We start from the raw sequence: 14,657 nt of genomic DNA, 5'->3' as shown, positions 1-14,657 counted from the left end.
AGTTTATGGGGATAATGCCATGAAGAAAACAACGTGAATAAATGAAATAAATGTTTTTCTGAGGGGAGAGAACGAGTCACTGATGAAGAGGTCAGGGTGGCCAGTAAGAGCAGAATTGACAAAAACATTGCAAAAATTCATCTAATTGTGTGTCAAAATCGTCAGCTAACTGTGAGAAACATAGCAGATCAAGTAAACATCGATAGAGAAACAGGAAACTCTTAACTGAAAATCTTGGCATGAGAAAGGTGTATGCAAAAATGGTGCTGAAGGAGTTCTTGCATCATGACAAAGCACCAGCTTACCCGGCATTGTCTGTGAGGGAGCTTTTAGCCAGTAAACAAATAACTGTATTGGAACACCCTCCCTACTCACCTGATCTGGCCCCTAATGACTTCTTTCTTTACCCAAAGGTAAAGGAAATATTGAAAGGAGGCCATTTTGATGACATTCAGGACATCAAGGTTAATATGACGACAGCTGTGATGGCCATTCCAGAAAGAGTTCCAAAATTGCTTTGAATGGTGGACTAGGCCCTGACATCAGTGCATAGCTTCCCAGCGGGAGTACTTCAAAGGTGACCATGGTGATATTCAGCAATGAAGTAGGTAGCACTTTTTCAAGGATAAGTTTTCAAATTAATTGGTAGACCTCATATAACTACAGTTTGTTCATAACCAGAAAGCAATATATATTAAACTCTTAATGCCACTGCCACCTCCCGGAAATGATACTTTAAAAATTATTTTTATTTCTTTTTTAATTAAAATTTATTGGGGTGACAATGATTAATAAAATCACGTAGGTTTCAAGTGTACAATTCTGTAATATATCATCTATATGTCACATTGTGTGTTCATCACCCAGAGTTTTGAAATTAAAAGAAAAATGCCACAGAGTACTTTAACAGATGAAGTAAAACTCTTAAAATGTTAATTTGTTTAAAAATGGTCATTATTAAGGAATAAATCCTTTAGCTGTTATATAAACTGAATTATAAATTTATGTAGAAATTAATACCCTCTGGACGTAATGATATTAAAACCAAGGAAAGAAATGTTTTTCTAGGGATTAACTTTTAAGAACATTTCAAGTGGCCATGATGGATTTACCATCTCTGCCTCCCCCTGCCCCCCCGAAAAACCCCAAAACACTGCAAATCTGGACAAAATATATGAAATAATTCTTTTTAGATACTGAACAACAGCAATGCGAGACAGTGACTCCTGGAAGATGGGAAACAAACAAGGTGAGCTGGATGGTCACCTAATGACTCCAGCTTTCTGCCTAGAGGCGCAATCTGAATCGCAGAGCAGGGACAGGGATCTTGGGCAAAGGACAGTGGTCTCAACAAGTGGAGGAAACCGAGGTCAGCATTCATGGAGGCTGAGACAGCTGGACGTTGCAGGGTGAAATTTCAGCAGAAGGAAACCATGTACAAAAGTAGTGCTGAAAGTCTGAGTCGGAGTTGCTGATTTTTTTTGCTAAATTTCACAATGTACATGCATAGAGGGAAACTAAAAGCCAGGGAAAGAGCAACCAGGTGGATGTTAGTTGGCCCTGAGAGGTCACAGAGAACTGGGAGGAATTTGAGTTTTTTCTCGCTAGAAGAAAATTCCTTGTTGATCACTCAGGACTTTAATACAAACTCCCAAAGGGTCATGGTGTTAAACTAGGTTAATAATAACTTTATCATAATATAAATTTAACAATTTGGATGAATAAGATAAATCTTGAAAGATACATGTTACCAAAAGAAACAAAAAATGAGAATTATGAGTAGCCCTGATGTTAAAGATGTTAAATTTGTAATTGACAACTCCAGGCCCTGATAGCTTCACTGGTGAATTCTTTCGAACATTTAAAGAAGAAGTAATACCAATCTTAGACTCTTTAAAACAATAAAGGTGGAATGGAACATTTCCCAACTTATTTAGATTTCCTAGCATTACCCTGATACCAAAGCAGACAAAGAAATTACAAGAAGATTAAAGAGCAATATGCCTATTTAGACATAACTATATTGAACAAAATATTAGTTTTCAGGAATAAAAAGGGTAATATACCATGACCAAATTGATTTTATTCCAAGAAAGCAAAGGTGCCAAAGGAGGGTTAATATTTAGAAAAGCAATTAATGTAGTTCACCATGTCAATTGAATGAAGGAAAGAAAAATCCATGTAATTAAATAAGTAGATACAGAAAACTATTTAACAAAATTTAATACCCATTCATGATAAAAACTCTCAACAGAATTAGAAGAGATGTTCTTCAGCCTGATGAAGGACAGATACAGAAACCCCACTAATATACTTAATGGTGATAGACTGAATGTGTTCCCCCTTAAGATAAGGAACAAGGCAAAGATATTCCCTTTCAGCACTTTTATTCATCATTGTACTAGAGATGCTAGCCAGTGCAGTAAAGCAAGGGGAAGAAAGGCATTCATCTTGGAAAGGAAAGAATGAAAGTCTTTAATTGTATACATGATGTTGAATGTAGACAATCCTGCAGAACTTACAAAAAAGCTACTAGAACTAATGAGTTTAGCAGGGTAACAAGATACAAGGCATAAATAAGTATCAGGTTGTATATATATTATTAATATCTATTTGTATGTGATTAACAATCAGAAATAAAGTAATAATACCACTTGCAATAGCTTCAAAAACCATGAAATGTCTAGAAATAAATTTAACAAAAATTGGGCAAGACATATACACTGAAAACAACAAAACATTGTTGAGAGAAAATTTTAAAGTCCTAATAAACAAATGGACTACTAAATTCGTGAATCAGGAGATCAATATTTTTTAAAACTTCAGTTCTCCCAAAATTGATCTATAGATAGAATATCATCCCAGTCAAAATCCCAGCAGGCTTTTTTGTGTAGAGATTGGCAAACGGATTGTACAATTTGTGTGGCAAACTGATTCTAAAATTTGTGTGGAAATGCAAAGACCATAGTGCATGGTTTGGCAAACTGCAACTTGCAGGCCACATCTGGCCCACTGCATGTTTTTGGAAATAGTTTTATTGCAATACTGCCACACTTACGCATTTATGTATTGTCTGTGGCCGCTTTCACACTAAAATGACAGAGTTGAGTTCTTGTGACAGAGACCATTTGTTCTGCAAAACTTAAAATGTTTACTCTCTGGCCCTTTCCAGAAAAAAAATTGTTGACCTCCTGCCCCAGAATATTGAAAGCAATTTTGAAATAGATGAAAAGACTGGAGGACTTAAACTATCTAATTTCAAGATGTACTGTAAAACTTTAGAATGAAGACATTGTGATAATTGACATAAGCATAGACATATAAAACAATGGACTAATAGTGTCGAATAGACCCAATTAATATATGATTAATTGACTTTTGACAGGTACTACATATAATTCAGTGGGAAATAGACTGTCTTTTTAGCAGCTGGTAGTTGAAGAACTATACATCCAGTTTTAAAATATTGAACCTCAGACTTTACAGCATGTACAAAAATTCCCATAAAATAGCTCAGTAGGCTTGATGTAAAGAGCTAAAACTTCTAGATGAAAGCATAGGAGAAACTTTTTTGGTGAAGAATTCTCAAGTAGGGCACATAGAGCACAAACCATCAAATAAAAAATTTTATTGAACTTCATTACATGTCCAAGGATACTATTATAAAAATGCAAAGGCAACCTATAGACTGGGAGAAAATATTACAATACATATATCTGACAAATAACTTGAGTTTAGAATATGTAGAGTATAATAGTATTATAGTAGTAAATATTCTTGTTTACAGAGTATAATAGAAGACAACCCAATTAGAAAACTGATTTGAACAGATACTGGACCAAAGTAGATATGGGTAGCAAATATGCACATGAAAAGAAGCCTAATATTAGATGCATAGTCATTGGGGAAATGCAAACTAAACCCACAACAATAGAACTACTACACACCTAGAAAAACGGACAGTGACAGTGTTAATAAGGATGTGGAGTCACTGGACTTCTCATTTTGATGGTGAAAATGCAAAATGTTAACGCTCTTTGGAAAAGTTTTGCAGTTTCCTATAAAGTTAATATATACACTTCCTATACAACCCAGACATTTCACCCCTAAGTATTTACTCAAGTGAAACGAAAACTTATGTTCACATAAAAAACTATATGTATGAGTTCATAGTGGCTGTATTTGTGATTTTCAAAAACTGGAAACCACTCATCTGGGGAATGAATAAATGAACGACAGCATATGCATGCAGTGGAATATTCCTCAGTAGTCAAAAGGAATGAACTGGTACCTGCAAAGACATGGGTGGATCTCAGATGCATTATGCGTAGTGAAGAAAAAAAAAAGCCCAAATCAAAAAACTACATACTGTGTGGTATCTGGTAAAACTATAACAGAAGGTAGGTAAGTGGTTGCCTAGGGTTGGGGGCAGAGGTTGACTACAAAAAAGTGCATGGAAGCATCACGAGGGGTGATGGAACTGATCTTTATCTTCATTGAGGTGGTGGTTGCACAACTATATGCATTTGTCAGAACTCATACCTGGACACCAATAAGGGTGAATCTTGTGTATTTATGCCTTAAATTTTAAAATGGGATTTAAAAAGAGTGAAATACTGACTCATTGAAACATTACAGATATGAAAGAATTATCATGGTGTCTTAGTAACTTTGCAGTCTTAGATTGCCATTGACTCTAATCTAAGTGTAGAAATAATTTTGGGCTTTAGAGGACAGACTTGTTGAAATGCTCTTGATAGCTTTTGGCAAATTAAATGGATCAAGATGTTTTGTTTGGTAGTTACCTAGGTCCCGACCATCATTTCTGTTAGTGAACTAGAAATCAGTGGTTGTTTGCAATTGTAATGATTTGGATTATACTTGTGTTATAAATGTGTGTAACATTAACTCAGCCATATGCATTTTGTATTGTGAGCTACCTGTTGGTGTAGATTGCAACTGTCAAAGCTTTTTTATAAACTAGGATAAAATGTAAAAGAGTTGTACATAATATTTGGGTCATATCTAAACCCAAGTAAACATATGATGGGTTTCTGAGAAGGAAAAGAAAGACTTAGAAAGTATTATAGAGAATGTGGAGCAACAATAATTAACATTCATGGCTTGTACAGATGGAATATGGTGCAGCCACCATAGAATACAGTTTAGCAGCTTCTTATGATACGGGTATACTTATCTTTGTATGACCAAGCAGTTCCATTCCTAGGTATTGGAGGGGAGAGGGAGACATATGAGGTCTGACAATTAAGTTCATGAACTTGTCGCTAACGTTTTTTGATATCAGAGGGATTATTCATTATGCATTTGTACCAACTAGACAAACAGTTAACCAAGTTTACTATTTGGAAGTGCTGAAAAGGCTGCATGAAAAAGTTAGACGACCTGAACTTTTTGCCAACAATTCATGGCTCCTGCATCACGACAATGCACCAGCTCACACTGCGCTGTCTGTGAGGGAGTTTTTAACCGGTAAATGAGTAACTATTGGAACACCCTCCCTACTCACCTGATCTGGCCCCCAATGACTTCTTTCTTTACCCGAAGATAAGGGAAATATTGAAAGGAAGACATTTTGATGACATTCAGGACATCAAGGATAATACGACGAGAGCTCTGATGGCCATTCCAGAAAAAGAGTTCCAAAATTGCTTTGAAGGGTGGACTAGGCGCTGGCGTCAGTGCATAGCTTCCCAAGGGGAGTACTTTGAAGATGAGCATAGTGATATTCAGCAATGAGTTATGCACCATAGCACTTTTTCTAGGATTAGTTCACAAACTTAATTGTCAGACCTGGTACATCTACCCATCCAAAGACTTGTGCAGGAATGTTTATAGCCACTTTATTTATAATAGCCCAAAACTGGAATAACCCAAATACCCATCAACATGTAAATAGATAAACAAATAATGGTATATCCATTTGATGGAATTTTACTTAGCGATAAAAACTAATGAACTACCTATATATGCAACAACGTGGAAGTATCTCAAATACACAATGCTCATCAAAAAAAAAAAAAGTCAGACACAAAAAAGACTACATATACTATGATTCTATTTATATGAAACTCTAGAAAAGAGACATCTTTAGTTAGAGAAAACAAATCAATGATTGCCTAGGTCTGGGGTTAGGGATTGATTGGGAAAAGGGTACAACAGAACCTTTTGGGTGTGATTAAAATATTCTGTATTGTGATTGTAGATACACAGTTATAGGTATTTGCCAAAACTCATTGAACTGTACACTTTAAATGGATGCATTTTTGTTGTTGTATGTAAATTACACCTCAAAGTTGATTTTAAAAAAGAACATTTTAGGAAAGTATTTCTGATAGTGTCTAAGAGAAGAAGCTTTCTTAATTTTAAATAAGTAGTATTCAAATTAAAGCCTTGTTTTTCAGCAAATATTCATGCACACTATACTCCACTAAATATCAGTATGAAATAGTTTGCTGAAAATTTTAATTCTGCCTTTATAGGATGAATTTTACAGTCTTAAGGATATCTCAGATTTACGTAAATAAGGTAAGTTTGGGATATACAGTCAGGCACCACTTAACGGCAGGGATACGTTCTGGGAAAATCATCATTATGTGATTTCATAGCTGTGTGAACATCATAGAGCAACTTACACAGAGCTAGATGGTACAGCCTACCACACACCTAGACTATCTGATACAGCCCACTGCTCCTAGGCTACAAGCTTGTACAGCATGTTACTGTACAAAATAACACAAGATTAAATCAAGCACGAGAAAATGATGCGATCGAGAGATGCTGTGAACACAAGACGTATGAGGCTGCTGCTGGTATCGCACGGCATACTGTTTTACAGCAAACTTTTTAATAAGTAGAGAGTATTCACTAAAATAATGATAAAAAGTATAATTTAGTAAGTACATAAGCTGGTCACATGTCCTTTAGTATCTATCAGTATTATGCACTGTATATATTGTATGTGCTATACTTTTAGACGGCTGGTGGCGCCAGCATTACCACAAACACATGAGTAATGCATTGTGCTATGACATTATGACATCACTAGGTGGTTGGAATTTTTCAGCTCCATTGTAATCTTATGGGACCGTTGTCTTAGATGCGGTTCATCATTGACCAAAACGTTATGCAATGCATGACTGTATTTTTGTTAAGCTATTGAATCCTTATATGTTGAAAGCCATTTAATATATTAACCATTGTCATATGATTTAAATAGTTTATTATTTAAAATCCTTTCAGCTGCAAGTAACAGAAAACCAAACTAGAATTGGCTTATGTACAGTAGACATTTGTTATTTCACATAATAAGCTTTCTGGAGCAAAGTGTGTTCTGGCGTTATTGTAGAGTTACATAATTTAATACCTGAGCAACATCATCAAGGACTGAAGTTCCTTTCATCTTTCTGCCCTACCATTTTCAATATGTTGGTGTTCTCTTTTCAGATAGGTGCTTTGTAGCTTCTCTGGATGGCTGCCTCAAATTTAGGCATCATAGATAACATCTAGGGAAGGAAAGGAACATTCCTGTCTTGTATTCCTTTTCACAAATGAGGAAAACTTCCCAGAAGCCCATGCCCATGGCTGACACAGTTAATTGGCAAAAGGAATAAGAACACATGAGTGACTTAAAGAAGTTATTATGTACTACCTAGGGCTGGGCAGGTGAAGGATTTGGCAAATGGGAGGAGGGTAAACAAAATCAGCGTTCGTTTTTCAAAGCAGGGGGAGAATGGTGGCTCTGCTGTATTAGATTACACAAAGACTGAAGGAGAGGATCAGTAAACTAGAAAATAAATCACAGAAAACCTTTAGATGAGTTATATGTTCCCAATTTACAAAGATGTTGCATTCCAAAAATTCCCCATATTTTCATGGCCTATTCATTAATTTATTATTCAACTTAATGCGATTTAGCTTTTATTTTCAGGATGCTTAAGAAATGCTCGTGCCAAAGTCACTAGTGAGCTCCTAATTACTGATCCAATGGCCGTGTAAATCAGTTTAAATACCACTTGATTTTGTTTTGGTATTTAGCATTATTAGCCATTTTCTTCCTGAAAGTCTGTATTTATTCCCATTATACTAATTCTTATTAAATATATATTATAAAATACTTCAAACAAAAATAATTATATCATTACCCACATTTAACACATTAATATTTTTCTCTGTTTGCTTCATGTTTCTTTTAAGGAAACAAAAGATGCCACAGATATCATTGGAATTCTTCCCCAATCCATTCCATTATCTTTAAATTGATGATTATCTTTTCTAACCATGTTTTCTATTTATGGAAGTACTCCCAACTGGAATTGCTGCTTCCTAATTTTTTTGCTTGCTACCCGTTATATATAGGTGTCCTACAACATTGTATTAATTCTTCATACCCCTCCTAAGCTGTACCTTGGGTGAGTTTTATTATCTCCAAAAGGTGTGGTTAAACTGAAAATATTTTTGTTTTAATCTTTCTTTGGTTTCTGCCTCTTTCTGAGCTTCAGACTTATTTTATCAGTTCTCTATTGGACTGAACAAGATGCCCCACAGGCACCTAAACCTAACATCTGAAACTGAACTCATTCATCCAGAAAAACCTGTTTCTTCTCTTCTTCAGTTATGGCGTTCCACTCAGTTCAGACTAGAAATTTTGGGGTTATCCAGCCCTTAACACACAGAGTAACTACTTTTAAACTATTCAATAAAATACAGGGGAGTGAATGAATAACTCCTTTTTCTTCATATCTGCTCTACTCATATTCAACTGATCATTTCAACTTGATTATTATACTTTGTATGTACTTCTCATTTCCCCCTCATCTTTTGCCCCACATTTGTCCCTTCTCACATAGGTTATTGCAGTAGTTTTACAACTTGATTAACTGCCACCATTATTTCTTTTTTTTCCAGTGTATAATTCCTGCTAACTGCCATAGTTAGTTACTCTAAAATTCCTATCTTCTGCTATTCACCTTTTAAAAAATCTTAAATAGCTTCCCAGTTCAGTGTTCCCTGGATAAGGCCTACAAGTTATTGCGTAGCAAATAATCCTCTTTATGTGTAAATTGTCCTCTACATCTAGCCATCTGTCTCATCCTCAGAAAACATCCTCTTATACTACTGCCACAGAGTTTTCTGTTCCCCAAATACACCATGCCTTTTGAAGCATCTGAGCAGTTCTGCATACTTTCATTCTTCCTGGAATATCTTATTTCCTTTTCCTTAAATCTCCATCTCTTCAAGATCTAGCTCAGATGCCAGTGTCTTTGCAAAATTTTCTTTCCCATGCACTCAAGGCAGAGCCGATAACTTCTGTTGTAGTCTCATGGTGTTTTGTACATGCCTCCACTCTAACATGTTTTTTTGCCCACTTTTAACATTTTCCACATTTTACAATGCTGTATTTGTTTTCCACCCTCATTTGTAACCTTATTTAAAGAAAAGGGACCATTTCTTACTATCCCCAGCTCCTTTATAGTGTCTAATAAATATGTGTTGTTAATAAATATATATCTGTACGTTAGTAGCTTGGAACTTAAAAGAGATTTTCCCGTATAAATGTTTTTAATGATGTTTCTAAGACAACCCATAAAAATCTGTTTAAGTCATTGCACCTCAAGTTTACTTTAAATTGTAAATCATGCCCTACGTTTATATTAATGTTTGTAAAGGAGGTGGCAGCAGTGATGGCTTCTGTGTATTGATACTGGGGTGCTAGTGGAACTAGACTGCAAATGATGGTCTGTCTTGGAGCTGCTAGAAAAAGGGTAAGTGGGTGGATGTGAAAAGTTGGACTGAAGATTTTGGGTTAAGAAAAAGAGGCTGGAGGACAGGTTAAGAGTAATAATGGAAAACTGGTAGGGTGAGGGAAAAAGGTGTGACTTTTGAAGAAAGAGAAATTAAGAGTAATGTCTTGCTGGGAGAAAAGACCTAAGCAAGGTCTTTTGCTTAGGTCTTCTCCTGGATGGAGAAGAAGGTTAAAATAAGGAAGCTGGGAATGGAAATGGAGAGTGGGTGAATAATTATAGTAACCCCTGTTAAGATTTGATGTATTTCAACCAGTCTGTTGTTAAATTTAAAATAAATTAGCAGTTATACTGGCTTTCATAATTTTTTTCTCCTTCATACAACTGCTGTTCTTTCAAAGTCTAATTTATGTAATTGTTAATGTTTTATTAATATTTAGATTTTGGATACAGGTAATTTTGAAGATTCTTTGTATGGATTTTTAAACATTTCTGTACTTACCTTATTTTGGGGATATATATTGATTATTGGTTAAAAGTCAACCTTGAGTATTGAGTCAGAATTTGCCAATCTGGTAAATAGAAAAGGTATCTTTTAAAATTTGCATTTATTAGAAGACTGGGAAGGTTGGACATATCTTCATATGCTAATTTGCCTTTCATATTTCATTTGTGAATTGCCTCTTGATAGGCTTTTCTATTTTTCTGAGAGGCTATCTTTTTTTTCACATGTATGTATTTCACATGTAAGAGTTGTCTATATTAAGAATGTCAACCAATTTTCATATGTGTACATTTTTGTGTGTGTTGAGAGCAAGTAAGGGCATGAGCAAATACAAGATACTTTCCCTATTTCTCATATCTTTAACTTCACTTAAGAGTTATTGTTTCCACTCCTACTCCCCACATGTAAGTTAGATAATTATATGTCTAAGAGTCTTTTCCTTTAAGGTTCCTACTTTTACATTATGTTTTAAGACTTTTGCAACACTAGATTATGAAACGACTTACCTTTTGTTTCTTCTGACACTTTTAGAAGCAGTTCTCTTGTATACATTTAGCTTATAATTCTCAAGTGTTTTAAGTAGATATTTAGATTTCTAGTCCCAGTCAAGTTTCAATGCTGTGCTTAACTGTAACATCTTCAGAATATACCCATTTAAGGTAATGATTTGAAAACCTTCCAACTCCGAAATTCTGAGACTGTTTCTATGTTAATATTTATAGCTACATTTTAAATTAATCTTATATAGCCAAGGTTGTGAATGTTCAGTCTTTCAGAATTTATGAGGCAGTCATCACTTACTTCCTTTTGAATGTCATATAAGAAGGGAAAAACTGTAAAATAAGAATGACCTTTAAAAGCAAGTGAATTAATGAAATCTTCATTAGTACTTCTTCAGGAAGTGAATAGAAGAATGTAGATTTTATGATATTAGTAAACTGACTATGTGTATATCACACTAGTAGGCTGTATAGTGTGTAAGCTATAAGTAACTCTTGCTTTTAAAAATGTATTGCCAGTAATTTGGGGTAGAGTGGAATTAGGGCAGTAAGCAAAAACAAAACAAACAATAAAAAACACGAAATACAAAATAGAATAAGGTGAGAGTCTCATACAAAAACCTTCCCAAAAGTGCATTGGAAGTTTTAAAGAAAAATGTGTTTTACCAATTACAGGAAAGCCTAAATGGAAACGTTTGTGATGCTCATGAATGAATGGATAAATTTTACAGATAGCGAGAGATGTGGGGAGAGTATTAGGGTCTTTCAGGAGGGAAAAAACACACAGAAATAGGAAAACACAGGGCATAGGTATTGGGGAAATAGGATTTTTTTTTTTCTTGCATGCATAGGGTAAGTATGAGGAAAAAATAGGAGATGAGGTTGGAAAGCTAGATTGGGGTCATATTTGGTAAACATTGGAGGTGTGTCTATCAATAGGGAAGGGACAGGATGTGGAACTACACTGTCCTAAGTGGCAGCCACTAGCCACATACAGCTACTGAACACTTGAAATGTGTCTGGTCCAAATTGAGATGTAAGTTTGCCAGATTTTGAAGACTTAGTACAAAAAAAGTATAAAACATCTCACTGAAAACTTTTATATGTTATGTTGAAATAATTATATTTTAGCTATATTGGGTTAAATAAAATATATTATTAAAATTAATTTTACCTGTGTTTTTTTTTAATGTGGCTACTAGAAAATTTTAAATTGTATTGTGGCTTGGGTTATATTTCTATTACACAGTGCTGGTACAGATAGAAGGAATGTAACCAGTATTTGCTAGTACCTGCTCTGTGCCAGGTATTGTCTAGAACTTGTCATAAACTTATAAACTTAAGTTAATCCTCATAGAAAACCTTATGAAGTAGGTGATATTATCGTCTCTCTTTTTCAAGTAACTGAGGTGCAGAGAGGTCAATCAGCATACCTGAATCACTCCACTAATAAGTAGAAAGCCAAGATTCAAACTTAGGTCCCTCTGGCTTCAGAGCCCATGATTTTCCCTGCACACTGTGGCATGTTATCATTGGACCATTAAAGGTAGTAGAGCTGGAGAATGACATGATTGGACTGATGCTTTAGCAGAATTGTAATAAAGATAAATGGGGGGAAGAGATTTCATTTTTAGCTGTCTGGTTTTTAATTCTGTTGGTTTTGTTAATTTCTTTTTTGCAGGTGAAAAATGCCTTGTTTAATGTCAACTTTTTAATTGCATCTTTTTTGAAATAACCTTTATGTTAACTGCTTCTGAAGGTATTTGCTTTATTACTTTTTTAGATTTGATAATGGGCTGCATTAAAAGTAAAGAGAACAAAAGTCCAGCCATTAAATATACATCAGAAAACACTCCAGAACCTGTCAATACAAGTGTCAGCCATTATGGAGCAGAGCACACTGCAGCGACACCATCGTCTTCAGCAAAGGGAACATCTGTTAATTTTAGCAGTCTTTCCATGACACCATTTGGAGGATCCTCAGGGGTGACACCTTTCGGAGGAGCATCTTCCTCATTCTCAGTGGTGCCAAGTTCATATCCTGCTGGTTTAACAGGTGAGATTGAAATGGACAATTCCGTTGTCAGTTTGAGAACGTGACCTTGGGCAATACATACATAAGGTTTGCCTGCTGTAAGAAAAATAACTTAATGGGGGACTTTTTAAATAAGTTCATGTGAAAATTAGTCTCTGACATAAAAATTAAAGCCTTATTATATACATGAATATTGTTCTGGGAAATTTGATAATGTGATGGTGATTATGTACTGAGTTACACCATTAATATTTCATTAATTCATTTTTCAAATAATTATTGAGTGCCTACTGTGTGGCTGGCACTGGGGATATAAAGATTTGAAACAGTGTAAAGTACAGCATAGAAAATACAGTCATTAATTATGTACTGTGTCACTTATCGGGGTGATCACTTCGTGAGATATATGTCTAATCACTATGTAGTACACCTGAAACTAACATAATATTGTATATCAACTGTAATTAAAAAATAAATTAAAAAAATATATACCCCTCCCTCAAGAAATGTTACGATTTCTCAGGATTATAAAGTATTATTCACTATTAAGAAATATAGTAATTACTTCATAAATGTTAATTAAATGGCAATATGATGATAATACAGTTTTTCTATTAGGTACTACTGGTTTTTAAAAAAATCCTGAGGCTCAGAGTTTAAATGATTTTTTTTTTCAGTCACAGATAATAAGCTGTAGAGCCCAGATTTAATGACCTATTCCAGAACTCTATTTATTATTTATGTCATAATATCCTTTCAGAGAACAAGAAGTGACAGCTGACAACCTTTAATGGAGCCAGAAATACTCTAAAAAAGTAGTCAGAAACTTTAAAAAGAGAGAGAGTTCTTTTATGAAAGGTCCCATGTCAGGATGCTTTTCTCTTGAGTAACAAAACACAACTGGTTTAAAAAGGTAGGATGAGCTCCAGGATTCCTTGATTCAGCAGTTCCTTGATGTCGTCAACAACTCAAGTTTCTTTGATCTCTTTCCTGCAGCCCTTGGTGTGTCCACGTTATCTTTAGACCTGACAAAACAGCTGCCAGCATCAAATTGAGCAACGTGTCCGTACTAACAACCAATGGGGACAAGAGAGAAATCTCTTCTACAAGCAGGGACTATAAATTTGTCCCTTTAGTCTGCTCACTTCTGGACCAGTAATAGTGGCCAGAGGAATGTCATATACTAATTCTATTATACTGTGCATTTGGGGAGTTACGGACTTCAAAGAGTAAATTACAGTCTTCACTCCAACCCCCTAACTCTAAATACTTCAGTGATAGATGCCCTTGATGGTATTTCTCAGTCATCAGCAAAAGTTTAAATTTTCAGGAATCTATATTTGGGAAAGATATTAATCCAAAATGATTAAAGTAAATATTATGCTTTAAGACACACTTTAGTTACCTGAAGCAGTTTATGTGAAATAGTCTGTTCAGGAGTATTCATTTATAATATATAGTGAGTGTCTGCCTGGTATCAGCAAGAGAAACAGGGTTTCTGCTCTAATGGAGTTTACATTAGAGTGAGGGTTGGACAATAGTGATATAAACAATTAAACAGTATGATTAATGGTTCTTAAGTGCTATAAAGGAACTAACCAGTAGATTGGTGAAGGCTCTTTAGATGATCAAGGAAAGGCAACTTGAGAAGAAATCACTTGAGCCTCTGAGTTTTTGGTTAATGAGAAGGACTTAAACATAGGCAAAACTGGGAAAAGAGCTTTTTGGGGACCGAGAATAACAAATACAAAGTTAGGAAGTACAGATGGACTGGGCAGTTTTTGAGTACTAGTAAGGAAGGATGTCAGTATGGGCAGGGGATAGAATTGTATGATGTGGGGTTGAAAAGTCAGGAT

General features: G+C 35.0%; 1 protein-coding gene across 5 annotated transcripts in view; it reads left to right on the top strand.

Moving 5' to 3' along the window:
* The window catches only part of YES1 (YES proto-oncogene 1, Src family tyrosine kinase), a 73,377-nt gene that overhangs the window by 35,238 nt on the left and 23,482 nt on the right, over positions 1 to 14,657 (top strand). For 4 of the 5 annotated variants that reach the window (XM_074340257.1, XM_019741267.2, XM_019741265.2 and 1 more), the window contains exon 2: positions 12,550 to 12,822. In XM_074340257.1, coding sequence (XP_074196358.1) covers positions 12,558 to 12,822 — 265 coding nt within the window. In that variant the 5' untranslated portion in view covers positions 12,550 to 12,557. Of the gene's footprint in view, positions 1 to 413; positions 605 to 12,549; positions 12,823 to 14,657 lie in introns of all 5 variants that reach the window. The other variant, XM_074340256.1, reaches the window with a different exon arrangement.

The sequence above is a fragment of the Rhinolophus sinicus genome, linkage group LG09 (assembly GCF_036562045.2).
Source record: "Rhinolophus sinicus isolate RSC01 linkage group LG09, ASM3656204v1, whole genome shotgun sequence".
NCBI classification, from domain to species: domain Eukaryota; kingdom Metazoa; phylum Chordata; class Mammalia; order Chiroptera; family Rhinolophidae; genus Rhinolophus; species Rhinolophus sinicus.
Note: the sequence above shows the minus strand (reverse complement) of the source record. Positions and strands in the feature narration are given on the sequence as shown.